Source organism: Mirounga angustirostris, unplaced genomic scaffold, assembly GCF_029215605.1.
Source record: "Mirounga angustirostris isolate CCGP_5_RB_7025 unplaced genomic scaffold, mMirAng1.0.hap1 SCAF_6, whole genome shotgun sequence".
Taxonomy (NCBI): domain Eukaryota; kingdom Metazoa; phylum Chordata; class Mammalia; order Carnivora; family Phocidae; genus Mirounga; species Mirounga angustirostris.
Window position 1 is genome coordinate 18,602,574 of NW_026991714.1, and position 24,709 is coordinate 18,627,282.

Here is a 24,709-nt window from a genome sequence, read left to right on the forward strand (position 1 = left end):
ATTGGAATGTTATTAATCTCAAAACATATTTTCTAATCCTTCCTTAAGAGTTACTTTTTTTTCATATATATTACATATATTGTCATCAATAATTTGGATGTGTAGATATGGCTTTTTCAATTTTTGAACTGCTTATTTGTAATCTAGTTGGCAAAACAGATCTCAAAGTCAAACAAACAGGTAGATCCAGCTTACTCACTGCCAGAAAACATTTGATTTAATTTTTTTAAGTCAGAATTAACATACTATGTGCATCCCTTTGACATCTCATTTCTGAATGTTAATTCTAATATAGTTAAATCAAGGAGTTTTGTTCTGAATTTGTTGCTTAATGTTTTTACTTTTAATAATTCTTATTGATGCTTTCTTTGCTCTGATAAAATTCTACTTTGAGACACCAGTGTTTCCAATTGCCACATACAGTGACCTAAAATCTTTTATACCCTTTATGTATCATGGTAGCATTGATCTAGAATCTAATGCTTTGCTTTTTTTTTTTTTTTAAGTGGAGAAGGGCTGCTATTAAAGGTGGGGTTGAAAACGTGACTCAACCTAAATACTTAGACTATATATAGAGAGAGATGAAGTTTAAGAAAGAACACATGGGAAGTTGAGGAGTCTGATACTGATTTCCTGAGATTATCTTTGGAAAGGTCCTTGTACCACAGGTATATAAATAAAGTTGTAATAGACAATTGAAAATATAAGCCTAGAAAATAGAAAAAGACAAGAAATAGACGTGCAGATATCTGCATTACTTACATAAATTGAAAAAAATATACACAATAATTATTCAAAAGAAAAGTGTTACTTCACTTATTCCTTTGTTAGTTTTTTTTCAAGATATATAGGAGATTGAGCTTTGTTTTTATAATATTCTGAAAACTAAGCACAGTGCTTCACAAACAGTAAAAATTAAAAAAATCATGTTAATAAATAAATTTAATAAATCAATTAAATAAACATCTTTTTGATATAAATATTCTTTTTCCTTTTTGATGAAACTTAATATCCTGAGGGCAAGTTAATCTACATTTAAAAAGGAGTAAGCAATAGAGAATTACAAGTAATATTGGTAGAATGCATTTGTTTAAATTAGAAACAATATTTCAATAACTTTAAATCTAAGATTGATAATGAGAAATTGGATGGCATTTAAACTGTAAATTTTTAAGTACTTCCTTTGTAATTTGTTTACAATTCAAAATAGATGAGATTCATTCATTATTTATCATAAATTTAAATAACTCAAAGCTTTTACATTTTTCAAAATCGAAAAGTTGAGGTAATATGTGAGAATTTCTGGAACTTTTAAACATTCTTATGTAAAACCGAATAATGTAAATGCAGCTCTAACTTACGCAATTAAAAAAGGTAGACAAGAGAAAAGGTAGACTAGAGAAGAATAACAAAATTATCCCTTTGATCAGTCACCTTAGCTTAGACAATGTGTCATCAAAGACTTTTCTGAACTTCTTCAACTAGTACATGTTTAAATGTGTATTCATAACCTTTTGTACCTATATGAATAAGTAAGTACACACACCAATAACCTATTTGGGGGCAGTATATATCTGTTGCAAGTTATTTAGAAATCCTCTATTGAACTATCTAACAAAATATAGGAATAGAAAAAAAATAAATTATTACCATTATCACATAATCCATTTTTATAATGGGAATATAAATATTATGTTAATATATTCTCAAATATGTTTCTCTCAGAGGATAAACCCAGTTCTAGCTACCATATTAGGTTATATTTAAAATGTCAGCAGTTCACGCTACTGTGTACAAAAGTATGGTTACAACTTTTACTAGAATCTCAGGAAAAAGTCAAAACCCAGACAGACCATTGAAAAACTGCTACATATTGAGAAAATGATTACTCTATGGAAGTAAAGATATTATCATGATACATTTTCAATTACTATAGATTACTTATCTTAAGAAGTAAAGTGAATTTTGACATTTCCTTTATATGGTCTAGAATGTTAGTATCAGTTAAAAATTAGGAAATTAACCTTTTATGAGAATTTTAATAGCCTAGTACTGCATATACAGCTTGTTTACAACAACAAAAACAACAAGATGAAGAAGAAGAAGCAAGAAATCACAACTGGATAATTATTATCCAGACTGATAGAGAATTAATGTAATTTTAGCTACATACCTTGCAACTGAATCTTATTCTCAGGACTCTGAACCAGAACAGAACTGACAGAATCTAGGTTGTCATAGTTACTGCAGCCAAGAGGACCAGTCCGTGTTTCTGTTACCTGACAAACAAAACATCAACTTTATTATATAAATCAGAGTTTACCATGTTCTTTTGGCTCAATGTGGTTGTCACACATTGATATTATACGTCTGATGGTAAACATCACTGAAAGGCCTAGGATCTGATACATACCAACAATATACACGCCTAAGCACAGAGAAGACAAATAACTCCCTTTTTCTTCAATTCCATTTTCTTCCCTTTGGCCAGGCATAAATCTTTTGGGAAAATAACAGAAGCCCTCTTTGGTCAAAAGCATCACTCACCTAAGGTCATTGATTTTACCCGAGATATGACAAGGGCATGCTCCTTTAGATAGAGAGCAAGTTTTGACTCATATGAGAATTGTTTTTTGTTTGTTCATTTTTCCTCAATAAATCAGACCTATCTGTCAGGATTCTGTCTAAAAATGGATTTTATTATTTTATTCTACTTAAAAATTTATAATTTTCCTGTCTTACATGTGCCATCAAAGTCCAAACTCTTCTCCTTGGCTTCTATCTGTTCCATTTCTCCCCAACAGGCATAAATTGCTGTCCAGCTGGACATTCTTTTTTTTTTTTTTAAGATTTTATTTATTTATTTGAGACAGAGAGAATGAGAGAGAGAGAGCACATGAGAGGGGGGAGGGTCAGAGGCAGAAGCAGACTCCCTGCCGAGCAGGGAGCCCGATGCGGGACTCGATCCCGGGACTCCAGGATCATGACCTGAGCAGAAGGCAGTCGCTTAACCAACTGAGCCACCCAGGCGCCCCCAGCTGGACATTCTTAATCCTATGCCTTTGCTTATACAACATCCTCCATACAACATCCTCCATCCTCATCCCTCTTTTCTCCTCTTTGACTAATTGATTTTATCTATCCTCAAGATGAAGCACATTTTCAAACATCCGCACCAAGTATTCCTTAATTACTTCCACTTGTATTTTTTTCCATTTTTATAAAGTTGTAGTTTGTAGTGCTCAGTTTTAGCACCTAAGTATGGAATCACATATTGAGGACTGATATTTCTAATGGGTGTCTTGGGAAGTATAATATCAGAAGATGAGGAGTTTAGTCAATTATGGGAGACTGGAAGTTTATCCTCAGTATGAGTTAAAAAAAAACATATTTTAAAGCAGGAGAATATTGTAGTGATCTTTGTATTTTAAAAAGATACTCTCCACTCAACAACTAGAATGTTTTGCAAAAAATAATTCAGATAATTTCATTTCACCATTCACAACTCCATGATGGTCTTCCATCTTACAGAGGGTAAAAGCCAGAGCCCACCCTAGAACTAAAAAAATGTCACATTATCCAGTTATCCCTGTTACTTCTCTGAACTCATCCCCTCTCCTCTTTTCCTAGTTTACTTTGCCCCAACTACACTAGTTCTTTGCTGTTCCTTGAACATGTTAGTTATCCTCCTGCCTCAGGATTTCTGACGTGCTGTTCCTGTGTCTGGAATGCTCTTCCTCAAAATATTTTTAAGCTCACTGTTTCACTTCCTTCAAGTTTTTGTTCAAATGTCATTCTCTTAGGACTCTTTGGACTAACCTATTTTAAATGAATACACCTCCCCACACTTCCCTTTTTCAACCATTATTTCTTTTCCTCCTTTCCTTGTTCTACTTTTTCCACAGTAGTTATCAGCTTCTAACATGCTGTATAATTTACTCATTTATCATGATTACTGCTGACACTTCTCATTGGAATGCAAGCTCCACAAAGTTCAGGAAATACTGCCTATTTTGTTCACTATAGTATCCACATCACATATTAGGTTCTTGTATAAGCCCATAGGCATTAATTAAGAGAAAGAGAAGGAGACAGTTTAAAGGGAAATCATAACAAAGAAGACATTGAGGCCGTTATCTAGATGATAAAGGCCAGAAGGAAGCAGTGGCAGTAAGATTTATCTGAAGAAGATGGTAAGATCATGAAACACTGAAAATATACACAATGGAGAGAGGGAAAGGAACTGAGGTTTCTAGCATAAGTGATAACATTAAGATATGTTGCAACTAAAGCTCCACTGTGGAGAACATGTAAGGGAGCTTGGCTTTGAGCATTCTGACTCTCAATGGAATAACATTCTCCATTGGAAACATCCAGTAGAAGGAGTGACCCTGCAGAACTATTTCTTAGAATTTATGTCAAAGATGGGATTACTAACTTGGGAGTCAAAAACTTATAGGTAATAATCAAAGACAAAAGGATGGATATGTCAGCTGAGATGCATTGAGTGAATGTGTAATTTGTATCATGACAACTCTATCATAGTTTGTAAATAACAAGTTCTTTAGGATAATGAATATTGACTATGGGTGCATAGCAACAGTTGAGAATGCAGTTTATCATGGGCAAGGCAACACTTTTTCCCTAACATTACACCAACTTTGTATACTCCCTACCACTGTTCTCTCATGGTGATACTGACCATCCCTTATTTTGTTCAGGGGAAATCATTTCTAATGTTGATATATATAACTTATATGTATGTGTGTGTGTATAAATAATATTTAAATATAAATGATTATTAACAAAAGGGTAAAAAGAGGATTCAAGGCATCAAAGGAAATACTTAAGGTTTAAGGTCATTTAAATCTTCATGTTGTCCTATCAAGTAGTCTAACTATTGTCCCCTAATACACACGAACAGACACACACCACAATCATATAAACAAACTCCAGTATTTGTAATTTTAAGGGAAATTTTAAAATAAAATTGGCTTCAGGCACACACTTATTGACATGTGAGATCTTGGAAATTGGAAGGCAATCTTCTAACCTTTGAAAGAGGATAAATAGTAGTAAGTCCATCTCTGAACAGACCTTCAGTTATATTAAGTTACTGTGTTATTGAGAATCAATGCAGGAAATTTAAATGATGAGCTTATTAATTTAGAGGCTTGAATATATCTCTCTCTATATAGATTGTTTTAATCTGGCACCTTTCACAATATACAATAAAAAAAACCTATCATGTCCTATATATAATTTTATTTTGTTCTTTATCATTCACAACTGAATTCACTGATAATTGTCTGATTTAATATAAAAATTCACAAACTCTAGTACAGTCAATAATGCAAACCCCTTATTTTCAATTGCTTTATATTTAAGGCCCCTACTAATAAATACGTCCACACTTATTTTGTTTTTTCAATGCTAATGAAAAATAAAAATGAAAAGAAAATAATAAAAGTCAATTTATTGTACAAACATTTCAATAGACATGTTAACTCTACCAAAAACGTAGTTGTGCCACAGACAGCTTGAACTTTTGTTTGTCAGCTGGTAGACGAACATCTGACATAGAGGTTTTCATATATAATGTAAGAAATAAAGAGTGACTCAATAAATAAACATAAAAATGAATAAGGCTGACAACAATCCAGTACTGACAGCATTCAGTGTTTTGGGAATTGATGTATCAAATGAGAAAACACTTGTTATTTATTTATTTTATTCATCTATTGGAAGGAGGATGTTGAAAGCAAGGGAATGTAGTCTTTAGGATCCCAAAATAATGCTCTTTCTGAGGTGTTACTGTAGTTTGTGGTTGGTCTGAGCACCAGGAGGAAAATTCACTTGCTGAGGGGCTGGGAAGCTGAGGGACCTGTGTGGAGTCCACAAACATGGAAGATAGGACTCAACCAGCTGTAGAAAGTAAAATCGAACCTTCAAGATCTATTAAGGACAAATTTGTCTTCAAAATATAACGGATGTGTTCTTTCCTTCTATAACTGACTTATCAGAGAGGAGAGGCACTTGGGTGGCTCAGTCGTTAAGTGTCTGACTTCAGCTCAGGTCATGATTCCAGGGTCCTGGGATTGAGCCCTGAGTTGGGCTCCCTGCTCAGGGGGGAGCCTGCTTCTCCCTCTCTTCCCTGCTCATGCTCTCTCTGTCTCTCTCTCAAATAAATAAATAAAATCTTAAAAAAATATATCAGAGAGAATAAAAGATCCTTTCAACTTTTCCTATCTTGTTTCTATATTGTTTCATTAAAGTATTGCCTACTATTTTCACAGTTGGAGAATTTTACAGAGTGTAAAAGAAAAATGCACAGCCTTCCTAATTCAAAGAGATGCCTTGAAATAATTATATTAACAAATGGTATAAGTTCAAGTTAATTTAGAGTACAAGAAAATGGTACAAATAATTCACTTGGAAATAAACAATCTTTATGATTTTCTATCAAATTTCCCTACAGTCTTACATATTCTAAAGACGATATAATGCCACAGCAATGCACTGGAGTTATGAAAATAATTCAGCGAGAACTAGTTGAAGAAAAACTATCTGAAGCAAAAACACTTTTTAAAATATTAAAACAGTGAAGAAAGTGGGACAAAAGCAGAGCCAACAAACAAAAAAACATAACACATTTCTAAATGAAAATAGTACTATTAAAGAGTCCATCATCTTCACACTCAGACATTATATATTTAAAATATTTGCAGTCAAAATCATAGTAATGTTACATAATTTGAAGAAAATAGACTGAAATAAATGTGTTTGGGTCAGGGGGCGCCTGGGTGGCTCAGACGGTTAAGCATCTGCCTTCGGCTCAGGTCATGATCCCAGGGTCCTGGGATCGAGTCCCACATCGGGCTCCCTGCTAGGCAGGGAGCCTGCTTCTCTCCCTCTGCCTCTGCGTCTCTCTCTCTCTCTGACTTTCATGAATAAATAAATAAATAAATTAAAAAAAAAAAAAGATGTGTTCGGGTCACTATCCCAGCTCCACCACTTACTAAAGGGGAACCTATTTAAACTTCAAGGTTCTATTGGGTGGAATGGCTAAAATTTTCTTATAGCCTAGTGTGTTTGGGAAACAAAAATGAGATAATGTATGAAAAGTGCTTACCACAGGCCTGGCTCACAGTAATTGTTTCAAGGCAAATGTAAGGTATGTGTAAATGTTTACTATTAAAAAGCAAAGGTACAATAATATCTCAACTCCTGTAAACTTATTGGAATTATCCATATCCCACCTCTCAATCAAGGTTATAAGATCATAATACTTTTTCTGTTACCAGTGTTGAATGTTAACACTTTTCTTCGTAGATAGAGAAAAGGGGTCTGAATTTTAAGCCATCCTAAGTCAAACTCACCTGTGAATGAAACTAAGTAGAAGTTTTTATTTTTTTAAGATTTCATTTATGTATGTATGTATGTATGTATTTATTTTTAAGAGAAAGAGCGAGCGAGAAAGAGAGCACGCATGAGCAGGCAGAGGGAAAGGAAGAATGAGAAGTAAGCTCCCCACTGAGCAGGGAACCAGGCAGACACTCAACTGACTGAGCCACCCAGGCCCCCAAAACTACATAGAAGTTTTGTACAAGATCACATCAATATGCAATTAGAGCACAATATAGTAAGAATAATCCACAACAAGACTAAGCTAGAAATATTGATATTAGAAAAAATAGGCAGTTCAATTACATAAAAATGGCAAGAACAACAGCAACTAGAGTGGAAATAGGAAAAGTTTTCTCATCTGTAGTACAGAAGACAATCAAAGTGTCTCTCAAAACAAGTATGATTATATGAGAAAATTTTTATCCATGTTGAGTGAAAGAAGTAAAAGAAAATGTATATATACTTTGTAAAATTATACACACACACATCCATTATATATAGCTCTGTGAACCTGATATTACTCTAGGCTTTTTTCAAAATGAAACAGAGTATTAGTTTACCATTTTGACTAAACTGATTATTGTTTATCAACAACTCAATACAATGCATGATCATATGAATAGTATATCTCTTATTGCAAATCTATAAATGCACATTTTTTTTAAAAAAGCCTGTAATGTTCCTGGAAACTTTAACTGAAATAAATAGGAAGACTTTTTTTTTTTTTTTTTACCTCTTAAACTACAAAAAAGACAAGAATGTGTTTATTCTCCATTACAATGACTTGTCATCTATGAACTATTTATTGATCATGCAATAAGAAAAAAATACAGAATGGCAATATCCTTGTTTGTCCTAATGCATCATTTTTCATGACAAATTAATAAATGTTTATGTTGGAAATTCAAGCAATGAAATAAAAACTGCTTTTCTCTGCTGTTATCACATATTTACCCACTTCTGTTTATCAGACATGAAACGAGGAGCAACTGCTGTTCAAGACCATCTTTTATTCTTAGGCCAAATTTTCATGTACTTTACAGCTCTTTTATAGCTCTTTTCTTCTAATTTTTTTTTTTTAAATTCATTTACTACAAAGTTATATTAGAGTATATTGAAGTAGTTTATGAATCATTTTTATACCATTGATTATGCATATGAAACAACAGAATATTGATAAGTACAGTGTAGCTCATTTACAAAGTTGTGCCTAGAGTTATTTAAAAATCCAATGCAATCCATTTTTAACGATATTAAAAGGTTATATTTATATTGTTTTCTTTCAAGGCCACAGTTATGACTATTCTATAATCTAAAAGGTAAACACATGATAACTCAATCTTCCACTAGGAACTAACTTTAGCATCCTTATTTTCATTTTTATTTTGTTGAGTACCCATAATTCAAAAAAAACCCTTATTTCACACTTATTTATAAAAAGCAATTAGTCTTTTCCTCATAAACTCATGTATGAGTAGCAATAAAAGCACTATTTCCCAAGGGTAGAAAATTGTTTGAGGGAATAAATATACTAAGAATTAGGAGATTATCCCTCTCAAGTTATCTTAATATCATGATCCCTTATCTTACCATAAAGTTTTCTTTATGTTTTATTATGGTATTTATAAAATTACACTCCTCTGTTTACATTATTTACTTATTTAATTATAAACTCTCTTTCATAATTGCACACAGTACTTGACACATTGTAAGAATTCAATAATTTCAAACTAAGTTGGTGGGTAAATATCTTATTTTTTGTTAGAAATAACAAAAGAATACTTAAGTTGATTTATTAAACTTTTCTGAGAACCTCTTGAAGAAAATGCAGCAGGGCCAGCATATATAAAGTTTTAGAGCTATCGGGAGTCTTAGAAATCATCCAGCCTCAGCATTTCATTACACAAATGAGGTGTCTGGAGCCCAGGGAGGTATTGGAGTTAGCTCGGTATCATGTAAGTAAAATTAGAGCTGGAACTGGGTCTGAAACCTCTTGACTCATCAATCAAATACCCATTCTGAACATCATATTGGCTTTGCAAGCTCTATATGTAAGCTTTTTAAAGCTCTGCTTGCCTTTATCAATCTAATTCTTTCTCCCTCTCCCTTTCCCTCTCTCTCTAGCAATATAGTTACAATAAATAACAATTTAACTGGTCTAGATTGATGTATAGATCAGTTAAAATGGTGTAATATCTTGGGTCATTCTCATGAACAATAAATATTGCCATGAATGTGCTGGTTAATATAAGTTGGATCAAAGGCCAAATGAATTACCTTTTATTCTAAATATTAATTTATTAATGACTTGAAATATAACTTCCCACATATTTTTAAATTACTCTACATTAGACATTTACATAATAAAATACAAGTGTTGGTTAATTTTTATTATGTCCTAATATAGGATCTTTTATAGTCGTATATGGTTAAAGCTATCAAACTAATAAAAACCTTTAGAAAAAGCTGATACTAAATGTATATATATAGAAATACATAAATTTATATATAGTATAATATATGTTGTAGTCAATAATATATGATAATTATATAATAATAGGATACTAAACATATATAATTTTATATATGTAACTATATGTTTTAGATATTATATAAGTCATAATTCTATAATAATTCTGTCATATTTGTCATTTATGATAGATAATTATATGACATTATATGTGATACTTGATTATAAATTATACATAATAATTAGCAATTACATACATGTATCATTTCTGTTTTTTCAAATGTGAATACTGAGTTTATTTATTTATATATTTATTTTTAAAAGATTTTATTTATTTATTTGACAGAGACATAGCAAGAGAGGTAATATAAGCAGGGGGAACAGGAATGGGAGAAGCAGGCTTCCCACAGAGCAGGCAGCCCGATGTGGGGCTCGATCCCAGGACCCTGGGACCATGACCTGAGCTGAAGGCAGATGCTTAAGGACTGAGCCACCCAGGCGCCCCCAAATGTGAATACTGAGTTTAAAGATTCTTTTGCTATTTATTTTTTTCTTCTGTTAGTCATTAATTCGTATTTTACCATTTTACTGAGCACTTAACATCAAACTACAATTCAGTGTAGTCTGAGTTGTTTATCATGCCGCAATATTTCTGGGGTTTAATATTTAATTGGGAAATGAATTTTCAAATGTATTGTTAATTACAAAAAGCATATGAAATGTTCATATTGGAATAAAGATACTCTGGTAGCAAGGACTTCCTTTATTTTTAAAATTGCTTTATTACTTATAGTAAGTTTTGTGGGAAAAGTATAAATTCATATACAAAATGCTCTGTCAAGTGAAAAATACATGAGTATATCAATACTAAATTTAATTGCATCTTCACACAATAATACACATTATACTTAGCCCATTACACACAATTAATATCATGATTTAAAATATATTTGACATTGTCAATATTTCTTGAACCTACTCTAACCATTTAATAGAAGTTTAAAATAGTACATGATGTATAATCAATGCCCAGATGACTCATATCTTTACATGAAAAGCACAAACACAAATCAAATACAAATTCAATGTAAAGGAGCAAACACCATCGTTGAATTATTTATCTATGCAAATGACTTTATGCTGAAAATTATTTCTCCTAATTCTATTCCCCATAACTTCAATAAATAACACACTTTTAAGTATTAGAATCATCCATTTATAGAATTGCATTTTTCCTTTTTTTAATTTTAGTATGTTATATTAATCACCATACATTACATCATTAGTTTTTGATGTAGTGTTCCATGATTCATTGTTTGCGTATAACACCCAGTGCTCCATGCAGAACGTGCCCTCTTTAATACTCATCACCAGGCTAACCCACCCCCCCATCCCCCTCTCCCCTCTAGAACTCTCAGTTTGTTTCTCAGAGTCCATAGTCTCTCATGGTTTGTCTCCCCCTCCAATTTCCACCCCCCTTCATTTTTCCCTTCTTACTATCTTCTTCTTCTTCTTTTTTTTTTTTTAACATATAATGTATTATTTGTTTCAGAGGTACGGGTGTGTGATTCATCAGTCTTACACAATTCACAGCGCTCACCATAGCACATACTCTCCCCAATGTCTATCACCCAGCCACCCCATCCCTCCCACCCGCCACCACTCCAGCAACCCTCAGTTTGTTTCTGAGGGTCCATAGTCTCTCATGGATTGCATTTTTAAAAGCCATCTAGAGTTTATTCCCTAGGGGAAGCAGTGATATTTGAAACATGAGGATAAAATGTATGATTATAAACAATATTAAGTTAGGTATATTCATAAAGCATGTACAAAATAAGCAATAGAACAATGAATTATAAAATGTAAGGGATGAGGCACAACGTAGATCAAAACATAGCATGTGAAATAAACTATTAAGGTGTGAAGAGAGTAATACAAAAGACGGCACACATTTTATTTAGGAACAAAACAGAGTCTGTCTTCTTGGAGAGCAATTGCTTCAGTGCAGTTTTCACTTACACTTGCCACCATAAGTCCAGGCAGGCCTATCATGACTGACCGATTTTTTCATACCCTATAAATTACTCTGCATCAAAATCATACACAAGCACCCACATGTAAACCTGTTGAGAGAGACTGTATGTCCTTAAAATACAAAATTACACACAAGGCTAGAAAAAAGAAATTTTCTCAGGTTCTTAAAGTGTCTATTCAGTTTGATGTGGAATAAGGTAAACTGGATACAATTTAGTCACAACAAGATTGCCAAATAATATCAGGACTCCTTTGTGCTCAAACCATGGTTACCATGGAATTTCAATATGTGGCACCTGATTGGTCTTGGAGAGGCCAAATCTATAAGCTCACTCCTACAGATGCTGTTTTGACTTATTTCTTAAATAACGCAGAGCTAAAAATCACAGCAATTGGAAGAAACTATATAGCAAAAAAAGGTTTTCCTTAGGTTCCTGACATATATATATATATGTGTATATATACACATATATATATTTAGAAAATTGACACTTTCCTAAAAGCTACATTTGTGGTAGCTATAACTGATTAGGTTACATAAATGGTAACCTTGTACTTCATTATATGAAGTCTGAAGGAATATTGTTATTACCCGAGTTGCCTTAGAGTTTTCTGAAGTATTCAATATTAATAATAATAATAAAGTGAAGTGAAGTTTCACTGCCACAGGGCAGTTACAAACAACAAACAGATTGCGACCTGGTTCAGGGCCGTGACATGCTGCCTGCATTCCGGTGAGAGCCGTTCGACAGGCGATGCAGGTGTTGCTACCAACCTGGACCCGAACACCACACCCCCCCAGACCAGAGAAATTACATCTAAGGGAACTCGGAGTCAGAGGTTCCTTTCTGTTACTTCACATAAAAAAAATAAATATAATCCAAGGTGGCATCTGTTACATTCTCTTTTAGAAATGAAAGCAAACAGAAGTGAAATATTTAAAAATGATTTTATAGTCTTTGTTTCATAGCACTCTCCTTGCCTTTTAGTTATTGAATCTACTTCAAATGACCACCAACTTTGAAACACAATGGTTAAAAAAAAAAAAAAAAAAACTGTTTCTAAACCCAAGTTCAGAATCCAATTTTTTTTTGGGGGGGGAGCTATTGTAAATACATCATCATATAAAACTAATAGTGTTTTATAATCATTTTCAACAACAGTGTTGTCAGCTATCCTTTTTTAAGCAAAAATACAAAACTAGGAGTTGCATGAAAAACTAAATTTAATATGACAAAGAACTGGAATTAGGATAGGGTCCTCAGCCCATATTGCCTTTCCCTGGGAGATAGTCCTCTCTAATTGCAGAAGAACACGCATGGGCTATTCCTTATAGTTTTTCTTATTCCTTTTCCAAATCCCTTCTGTATCTCTAGATCCAACCACTCTAAGATATACCTCTATGAGTTCTCTCTTTGATGGAATAAGAAAAGAAGCAGTTAGACTGAACATACCAAAGATGTTATCCACTGTAACCTACAATTGAGCAAATGCCACTAAGTTCGCAAACAAGATCTGTTGCCAGGATGAGTGAGCAAAGAATTACATTACACAGAGCCTTTCACTTCATTAATTTCCATTTTATAATATATTTTATCAGTATATTTCTAAATCTACCCATTTGGTACTCATCGGGAGTCTCAGCCAAGCAGTTAACTGTGAACTGATCCTCCAGATGATATAAAAATTTATCAGTTGAATTATCTATTTTGCTTCCCTTTGACAAAGTAATTAAAAAATGTGCAGATGCAAATGTCAAGTATTGGAATAAAAGAACCTAACACCACATTGGAGAATGATGGCAGCAGAATCAAGGATACTGCCAATGCATCATGGCTAGTGAGTGCACCCAAAGCAGAGCCAGAGACAATCTGTCACTGTCAAAATGCCAACCGCAACATGCTCTGCCATCCTGGGATAGTAAAGCCAGGCACCTTGTGAGATACAGGCTTCTCTTGTGTTTCAAATGTAATCAAACTATTTCATTTTTTTTTATTTTTTATGTTCTCTTTTAGTGTAGGAGTCAGTAGAGTGTACTGTACCATTGCCCACAGCTCCTGCTGTTTTAGAAACTACCTTACCAAAATTTTTTGTATTACTCCTCTAAAATTCCATATTTAATACTACTATTCTGAACTACTTATTAAAACATTTTTGTTGCTTATGATTAAAAATATAAAACTTTTCATTAGAGCCTTTTGAAGTTTCAGCAGTATTGAATATTTCCAAATTCCTTAAGCATATCAAAAGCTCTGACTGCAGTTATCTTTTTTATAATAGGACAACTAAAGCCTGTGCACAGACTAGCTAAACTTTCATACTGAAACTGTCATATTCTTCCATTTGTCACCCAATTAAACAAGCGCCCGAGAGAACTGATAAGCGCACCACGCTAAAACTCAACAGACTCAGGAGTAATTAGAAAGACAGAAGTGGATTTCTTGTTTCAACTGGCCATTACAGAAAGAGTTCTGCTGTCATTTCTTTATTTTTTTTTCCAAAAAATAATTGGCTTTGCTCACACAGAAAAAGTTTGGATAAACCCAAATTTTTTAGCAACTGATCATCTCTAAAAGTCAGCACTAAGATGACTTCAAACAAACGAAAATTATATGAGGAACCAGAATCTTATAATCCACATGAATTACATCCATATTATTAAAATTCTAAGAGCCAGGGGGAAAAATACAATATATTGAACAAATCTCTTAGCAATATTGCAATCACATTCGACAGTGTTGCCCTCCCCCACTTTTTTTTTTTTAAGGTTGAAACACAACCTGGGGATTATAATTAATATAATTATTTATCACAAAAAATTAATGCAACACAACAAAAACTGGAAAGGACAAAAAGCTTAATCATTTTTAAACTATATTTTTGTGTATTTCCTGGAATAAATTTAGAAATAAAAAAATAAAAACCCAATGTGAACTCTCACTGCAATTCTTGTTTTTCTCTTTTTTTATCTTTTCCCCAAATCCTAATCCTCATTATATTATTTCTTCCTATTTATTAGATTCAGAGATCAGGATTCCAAAGGGACTTTTCTATCTCCATGGTACCTCTGGGACTTCGTGGAGCTTTATCGGCCGCAAGCATTTCCCAGGGTGCAGTCCAAAGATCACATGCACCTAAGGTTATACAACACCAAGTCTATTAACGTTGAATCTCTGGAGGTTCTCTTTAGCCATACAACCAGATGATTCTTAGCCACAGTAAACACTGAAACCCATCAAGCTAGTAAAGAAAAATCTTAAAGGAAAAAAAAAAGATTCCTCAGTGGGTATATAATCTCCAATTATATGTTTTCCTTTTTCCTTATAAAAGATTATAAAAGAAAGTCCCTCTTCTTTCATATCTCATTCATTTAACATTGGCAGGGAAGAACTTTTAAAAGGATTCATTCTGAACAATCCAACTTTGACTTGCTCTACTTTTCATAAAAAGTTTTTGTTCTAATTATTTCCTATGGAAGATTTTTAGAAGTAAAAAATAAGCTACTCTGCCCTTTAAAATATTTACAATTTCACCTCTTCTTGGTTCAGTTTATGTACAAATAATCTTATAATATAATTGAGTGTAAAGATATTTGCCCATGCATTACATGGGACCTGCTGAGAATGACTGAGCTGTTATTTCACATATATTTTATTGAGGTGTCATTTCAGCTGTTTAGGTTGTTTGCTCCCTCACCCTATCTCACTGTAAGTTTAATTTTATCTATTGATGTAACTACTGTGACTCCTACTACCAGTCCTTTTTGTCTACCTGAAAGTCTATTACTAAGACTTATCAGTGAGGAAGTCAAATAAGCAAGCTGGGTAGATTTGTTTCTGAATAGTTTCTAAGAGAAAACCTGGAGGATTTATTCATATAAAAAAAAAAGAACATGAACTTTAGGAATGAAAATTATAAAATCTCTTTAGATTACTTAGGCATCTTCTCTACTTGCCTTTAAGTTTTCTGACATTATAGTTTAGGCTATTGAAAAATGACACTGAAATTTTGAAAAGCGATATATTTCAAATTACAAATACCCATATTACACTTAATTATATTGGTTTTTTTTTTAAACTTAATTATATTGTGACACTAGATTGTCAAGCATTGAGAATGAAACAATTAGGTTACCAGAAAGGGAACCAAATTGCAATTATGAAATTGGTTTCTATCTCTAGCTTTGTCACTTGCTTAGTATATAAATATCTCCATATATAAAAATAAAAATACCTGCATTACTTAGGTAAAAATAGATTTATATCTAACATATATATATATATGTTAGTTAACCTCTGTTTGATGTATGATGTTAGCTATGCATTTGTCATATATAGACTTTATTGTGTTGAGGTACATTTCTTCTTTACCCACTTGGTTGAAACTTTGTATCACAAATGTTTGTTAAATTTTGTCAAATGCTTTTTATGCATTATTGAGAAGATCATATGATTTTTATCCTTTGTTTTGTTAATGTGGTATCATGTTGATTGTTTTGCAGATGCTGAACCATCTTTTCATCTCTGGAAAAACTCCCACTCAGTTGTGGTATATGATCTTTTTAATATATTGTTAAATTCAATTTGCTAATATTTTGTTGAGGATTTTTATATCTATGTTCACCAGGGATATTGGCCTGTAATATTTTTTCTTTTTTTTCTTTCTCTTTCTTTCTTTCTTTCTTTCTTTCTTTCTTTCTTTCTTTCTTTCTTTCTTTCTTTCTTTCTTTCTTCTCTTTCTTTCTTTCTTTCTTTCTTTCTTTCTTTCTTTCTTTCTTTCTTTCTTTTTTTTTTGCTGTTGTCATTGTCTAGTTTTAGTATCAGGGTAATGTTGGTCTCAAAAAATGAGTTTGGAAACGTTCATTGCTCTTCAATTTTTGGGAGTAGTTTGAAAAGGATCAGTATGAACGCTTCTTTAAATGTTTGGTAAAATTCACTTGTGAATTTAATGGTCCTGGACGTTAGTTTTGAGGGGGCGTTTAAATTACTGAATCAATTTCAATACTTACAATCAGTCTATTCAGATTTTCTATCTTTGTGTTCAGTCTTGGAAAGTTGTGTGTTTCTAGGAATTTATCCATTTTTTCTAGGTTATCCAGTATGTTAACACATAATAGTTCATATTAATCTCTTATCCTATGTATTTCTGCAGCGTCAGTTGTAACTTCTCCTTTTGAAGCTGACCTGTATTAGTATGAAATTCCCACTTAGAACTGCTTGTGTTGTGTCCCATAGGTTTTTAAAAGTTATGTTTCCATTTTCATGTATCTCTAGGTAATCTGATTTGCTCTTTGTGTTGAGGAAACTAGAGAGCCTCATGCAAAAGAATAAAAATGGACCACTACATTACTCCATGTATGAAAATAAACACAAAATGAATTAAAGGCTTATATATAAGACCAGAAACCATAAAAATCCTAAGAGAAAACACAGGCAATAAATTCTTTGACATTGGTCTTAGCAAATTTTTTGAACCCAGACAAGGGCAACAAAATCTAAAATAAACAAATGGGATTATATTAAACTAAAAAGCTTTCACACAATGAAGGAAACCATCAAGAAAACAAAACAAACCATGAGAGACTATGGACTCTGAGAAACAAACTGAGGGTTCTAGAGGGGAGGGGGTGGGGGGATGAGTTAGCCTGGTGATGGGTATTAAAGAGGGCACGTACTGAATGGAGCACTGGGTGTTATACGCAAACAATGAATCATGGAACACTACATCAAAAACTAATGATGTAATGTATGGTGATTAAGATAACATAATTAAAAAAAACGAAAGAAAAGTAACTTACTAAATAGGAGAAGATACTGGCAAATCACACATCCAATAAGGGGTTAATATAAAAAAAAATAAAGAACTTACACAACTTAATGTAAAAAAAAAAAATTAAAAATGGGCAGATAGGGGCCCCTGGGTGGTTTAGTCTGTTAAGCGTCTGCCTTCGGCTCGGGTCATGATCCTCAGGGTCCTGGGATCCAGCCCTGAATAGGGCTCCCTGCTCAGCGGAGAGTCTGCTTCTCCCTCTTCCACTCCCCTCCTGCTTATGCTCTCTCTGTGTGTCAAATAAATAAATAAAATCTTAAAAAAATAAAAATAATAAAAATGGGCAGATAAATTAAATAGACATTTTTCCAAAGAAAACATACAAATTGCCAGCAGGCACATTGAAAGATGCTCAACATCACTAATCATCATGGCAATGCAAATTAAAATCACAATGAGATATCATCTCAAACCTGTCAGATTGGCTATTATAAAAAATAACAAATGTTAGTGGGTATGTAAATTGATGCAACCACTATGGAGAACAGTATGGAGGTTCCTCAAAACAAAACAAAACAAAAAATAGAAGTACCATATAATTCAGAAACTTCACTTCTGGTTATTTATCTGAAGAAAATGAAAACAACAATTTGAAATGATATAAGTACCTCTATATTCACTGTAGTATTTTGTACACTAGCTCAGTTATGAAAGCAACATAAGTATCCATCCAGAGATGAATGGGATGGATAAAGAAGATAGATATAGGTAGGTAGGTAGGTAGATAGATAGATAAGATGGAATACTACTCAGCCATAAAAAAGAAAGAAATCTTGCCATTTGTGACAACATGGCTGGACTTATGCTAAGAGAAATAAATCAGACACAGAAAGAGAAATGCCGGGGCGTCTGGGTGGCTCAGTTGGTTAAGCGACTGCCTTCGGCTCAGGTCATGATCCTGGAGTCCCGGGATCGAGTCCCGCATTGGGCTCCCTGCTCAGCAGGGAGTCTGCTTCTCCCTCTGACCCTCCTCCCTCTCATGTGCTCTCTCTCATTCTCTCTCTCTCTCACTCAAATAAATAAATAAAATCTTTAAAAAAAAAAAAGAAAGAGAAATGCCATATGATTTCAATTTTATGTGAAATCTAAAAAACAAAACAGGAACAGACTCATAGATACAGGAAACAAACTGTTAGTTATCACAGGTGAGAGGGGTTGCGGTGTAGGTGAAATAGGTAAAGAAGATTAAGGAATACAAATTTCTAGTTATAGAATAAATAAGTCATGGTAATGTAATGTACAGCATAGGAAATATAGTCAATAACATTGTAATAACTTTTTACAGTGACATATTGTAACTAGACTTATGGGGATCATTTTGTAATGTACAAAAATATTGAATCACTATAATTTACACCTGAATAATAGGATATTGTATGTCAATTTTACTTCAATAAAATGTTAAAACCTATACAAATACAAATATAGCTTTTTGTTATAGAAAAAGGAACTGCAGACTCCAAAGTGTAATCCTCATATTAGTCCAGTTTTTATTAATGATGTGGCAAAATTCCTAGCTATCAAAAATGATGCATTTTATGCATGTTGATAGATCTAGGATGGAGAACTGTTCATAAGAATTGCATTTGATACGTGAGTACTTAATATATAAGATTTTCTAAGAAGGACAATCTATACAGATATAGCTATATAGATATGTATATGATTAAGAAGCCTCTTAAGATTTAGATCAAATTAATCAACAGCATTTACTTTAAAAATTATATAGACTGAATTGAAAGTGAGCAAACAATAAAAAGATGAGTTACATGGAAATATCTGAGTCATATCTTATGACATAATTTTAAGACCTAATTCAATATAAAGATAATTCAAGTTATGCTAAAGTTTACACCTCTTTAATCCTGTAGAACTAAACTGATTTAAAAAAAAAAGTCATTAGTTCCTAGTTCTAAGTATCATACACAAAAAAATATCCTATCAAAACATGTTTTCCCCCATCAGTATTTCTTCAAATTTAGAATTTAAACAGAGAAACTTGAGTTATAGTCCTAAATCCAGTCCTTCCCTTTCCTAGAGAAAATCATCCAAAATTAATTGGTCTTAGCTTTCTTACATATAGAAGGAGATAATTTAAATAAATGATCTCTAAATCCCTTTAACTCCTCACCCTGTTTTAAATGGTGATGGAGGAGGAGGAGGGAGCAAATGGACTCTTCTCCTTTTTGTTTTCCTTTTTTCTTACTATAGTTTATTTTATTTTTTTTGCCTCCCACTGAGCCCCTCTATGAAACATTAATTGAAATTTAATTATGTGTATAAATTTTTGAGATAAGTAATACATATATGTTAACACCTTTACATTTTAAAAATTGTTTATTAGTTTAGCCATCCTTCAAGGACTTACATCCATATAACTAGTGTTGAGTACTTTCTTATTTTTGTATATTTATCTCCATCTAGACACTGTATTAAATTTTATATATTTTATTCTCTCTCTCTTTCTGCTTATGTCATTAACAAAAATTTTAAATATGTACCCCTGCCAAGATTTCAATTTAATTAAATTTAGTTTTATAATTTCTTTATTTAGAATATTGATTTTCAACCTCTACTGCACATTCAAATCACCTGAGATGCTTTAAAATATCACTACCCTTAGAAATTTTGACACACTCTGTCTCTAGTTGGAGCCTAGGCACTGGTACATTTAGAAAGCTATCTGGAGAATTGTATTTTTTTTAAGTTTTATTTAAATTATCTGGAGAATTTTAATGTAGGGCTACTGGTGTTGAGAACCACTGGTTTCAAAATACACTTGACATTATTAGTAGTCAAATGATTTCAATCAAATCTAGTTTTTTTTTTTTTTTCTTTTGATGCCTTTTAGGTTTTAGTGGCATTGGCTGCTGAACTTTACTGTATGCCGTTTCAGCATATATTGACATGATTCTGTAGGTTTTTCTCAATAAATCACTGATTTAGTTTTCCAATAAACATTTTCAGTTTATTTTAAGTGTGGACTTTTGGGATCTTATATTTATGGGAATATCCCTTCTAGACTCCCTATCTTGGATGGTATTTGAACTTTATCATTTGTAACTTGCACCCTATTAGACTAAACCACAGAGCTCAGATCCATCCAATTCAACAAATGCTATCAAAGCAAAAGTTTATCTCAGTCTCCTCTGCTTACACAGTTCCTTTTTCACCATTGTTCCAGAATTTCTTTCTTGTCAACTTTTTGGATTTATAGAAGAATGTGTTGTTGCATTACCTGCATTATCTCTTGCCATATGAGAAGAAGACTTTGACATCCCTTAACACATTGCATTAATTCACTCTTTTTAATAGTCACTCTTTATTATTTTCTTTTCTTTTCTGTTGGTTTTAATGGGGAAATACAATCAGTTCACATTTGCCTTACACTGATATTCTTGATTTGAATTTTTCTTTTTCTTATGTGAGTATTGCTTTCTTATTTTCCTTTTTTGCCTCATTTTTATTGATTTAGTCAGGTTTTTCTTTCTTTCTTTTTTTTTTCCTCTTCTGGTTTAGAATATCCTTTTGCATCTCTGTTTTCCACTAGTATTTAGCTTCCTTTTGTCAATACTCATGATTAAAACTTCCTTCTCTGTTATAATTTGAAAAATATATTTCACCAAAAAATTAATGACCAAACCACCTATTAAGATGATATCTTTTGAGTACATAAATGAGATGAAGAGTACATTAGAAAGAAATGGTAATGAGTAGATTGGAAGGAAAAGAAAATAAGCAAACTGGAAGATGGGAATCTAGAAATGATTCAGATGGAAGAAGAGAACTAAGATTTTTAAAAAGTGAGGAAACACTATGAGAGCTACGAGACTCCATTAGAAAAGCCAAAATAAGAATAATGGGTATACCAGAAGGGAAAAAAGAGAAGAGGGCGGAAAGGATATTTAAATAAATAATAGCTGATAATTTCCTAAACATTGAGAAAGAACTAGACATACAATTTAATAGAGCACCTTACTATCTTAATGCAAAAACACCCTCTCCAAGACTTGAAGCTGTCAAAAGTCAATGATAAAGAATCTAAAATGCAAGCTGGGAAAAAATAAAGCAACTAACAAAGGAACCCTGATCAGCAGAAACCCTACAGGCCAGGAGAAAGTAAAATGACATATTCAACATGTTGAAAGATTAAAAATTGCGAACAAAGAATTCTTTATCCAGTAAAGTTATCCTTCAAATATGAAGGAAAAATAAATTTTTCCCAGACAAACAAAAGCTGAGGGAATTCACCACCACTAGGCCTACCTTATAAGAACTGTTGAAAGGAGCTTTTCTATCCAATGAAGAGACAAAAGTCCACAAAACCTTGAGTACAGTGATAGGCAGAATCAGAAAATTTTAACTCTTTTAGAATAGGGTGTTAAACACTTAATTACTGCATAAAGTTAAAAGAAAAAGAAAGTATTAAAAATGTAGCTACTACATTTTGGTAACCAAACTCAGCATTAAAAAGGATAATTTATGACAACAAAAATATAGAAGAGGAGGAAGGAAATGATGAAACTGCATGAGCAAATGAAGATCAGTTGCTATCATCTGCTGAAAGAGGACCATTTTATCTATGAAACGTTTAACACAAATCTCATGGAAACCACAAGACAAAAATTTAGAGCAAAGACATAAAACAAAAAAAAAGGAGAAAATGAGCAAATCATCATAGAAAACCACCAACTTTACAAGGTACTAACACTAGGGAAAGGAAAAATGGAGTTACAAAACAACTAGCAAAAAAAGAAAGTTACATGGCAGCAGTAAGTCCTCATATATCAACAATCACCTTAAATGTAAATGGATTGAACACATCAATTAAAAAGCAAAGAGTGGCTGGATGGATTAAAAAACAAGACCCAACTATATGCTGCTTTCAGAAGACTCATTTCAACTCCAAAGAAAAACATAGGCTCAAAGTGAAAGGGTGGAAAGGTGATACTTCAAGCAAAGAAAGCAGGTATAGTCATGCTTTTATCAGACAAAGTAGACTTCAAGAAACAAACAAGGTGATTATATAATGATAAAGGGGTCAATACATCAAGAAGATATAACAATCATAAATATATATGATCCCAAAATTCGAGCACCAAAATATATTAAACAAATACTAACAGATCTTTAAAGAGAAAGAAACAACAGTACAATAATAGTAGGGCCTTCAGTACCCCATTATTGGTAAAGGATAGGTCATCCGGAAAAAAAAAAAATCATCACAGCAACAACAGCATATAAAGCCACACTTTATAACAAATGGACCTAGGACATTCCATCCACCAGTAGCAAAATACACATTCTTCTTAAGTGCATTTGAAACATTCTATGATAAACCATATGAAGACCATAAAACTAATCTTAGCAAATTTAAGAAGACAGAAATCATACCAACTACCTTCTCTGACCCTAATGGCATAAAATTAGAAATTAACAAGAAGACAGTAAGTAGATCTTCAAATAATTGGAAACTAAACAACACACTTCTAAACCACCAATGGGTCAAAAGGGAAATTAAAAGGGAAATAAGGGAAAACAATAAAGGAAACAAATGAAAATAAAAATAAAACATATCAAATCTTGGGGGATGATGCAAAAAGAGTTATGAAAATTTATAGAAACATATGCATATATTAAGAAATTAGAAAGATCTCAAAAATAACCTAATTTTACATCTTAAGGAACTAGAAAAAAAGGAACAAATTAAAACCAAATATAGCAGAAGGAAATAATAAAAATCAGAGCAGAAATAAACAAAATAAAGATCAACCAATGGAAAAGATCAGCAAAACTAAAAACTGGTTCTTTGAAAATATAAACAAGATCGACAAACCTTTAGCTAGACTAAGAAAAAAAGAAGATTCAGATAAATAAATTAGAAATGAGGGGTGCCTGAGTGGCTCAGTCCTGAAGCATCTGCTTTTGGCTCAGGTCATGATCCCAGGGCCCTGGGATCGAGCTCCACATCGGGCTCCCTGCTCAGTGGGAAACCTGATTCTTCCTCTCCCATTCCCCCTGCTTGTGTTCCCTCTCTCGCTGTCTCTCTCTCTGTCAAACAAATAAATAAAATCTTAAAAAAAAATTAGAAATGATGGAGAAGACATTACTACTGATACTACAGAAATACAGATAATTATGAGACTAAAATGAACAATCATATGCCAACTAATTATATACCTAGAAGAAATGGATACATTTGCAGAAATACACAACCTACCAAGACTGAGTCAGGAAAAAAAACAGAAAATCTGAATAGACCAATGACGAGGCAAGAGATTGAGTCAGTAATCAAAATCTCCCAACAAAGAAAACTTCAGGGCCAGAGAATTTCACTAGTGAATTATACCAAACATTTAAAGAAGAATTAACATAAATTCTCCTCAAAACTCTTCCAAAATAATGATAAAGAAGGAGCACTTCCAAACTCAATCTATGAAGCCAGAATTACCTTGATACCAAAGCAAAATAGGCTATCATAAGAAAAACAATACTACAGACCAACACCCCTGATGAATATAGATGCAAAAATTCTCAACAAAATATTAACAAACCAACTTCAAGAACACATCAAGAGAATTGTACACCATGACCAAGTGGGATTTATCCCTGACATGAAAAGATAAAATTAAAAAAAAAAAATCACATGATCATATCAATAGACACACACAAAAAGCATTTAACAAAATACTATATCCTTTATGAAAAAAAATCCTTAATAGATTATAGAAGGAGCATACCTCAACATAAAAAAGGCCATATACAATAAATCCACTGCTAACATTATACTCAATGGAGAAAAAATGAAATGACTTCCTCTGAAATCAGGTAGAAGGTAAAGGTTGCCCACTCTTGTCATTCCTATTCAATATAGTATTGGAAGTCCCAGCTAGAGCAATTAGGCAAGTCAAACAAAGAAAAGGCATCCAAATCAGTAAGGAAGAAGTAAAAATTTCACTATTTGCTGAC

General features: G+C 32.6%; 1 protein-coding gene across 2 annotated transcripts in view; it reads right to left on the reverse strand.

Annotated features, from left to right (window-relative positions):
* The window catches only part of BRINP3 (BMP/retinoic acid inducible neural specific 3), a 354,007-nt gene that overhangs the window by 129,787 nt on the left and 199,511 nt on the right, over positions 1 to 24,709 (reverse strand). For both annotated transcript variants that reach the window (XM_045876098.1, XM_045876099.1), the window contains one exon: positions 2,174 to 2,279. In XM_045876098.1, the coding sequence (XP_045732054.1) occupies positions 2,174 to 2,279 (106 nt within the window). The remainder of the gene's footprint in view (positions 1 to 2,173; positions 2,280 to 24,709) is intronic.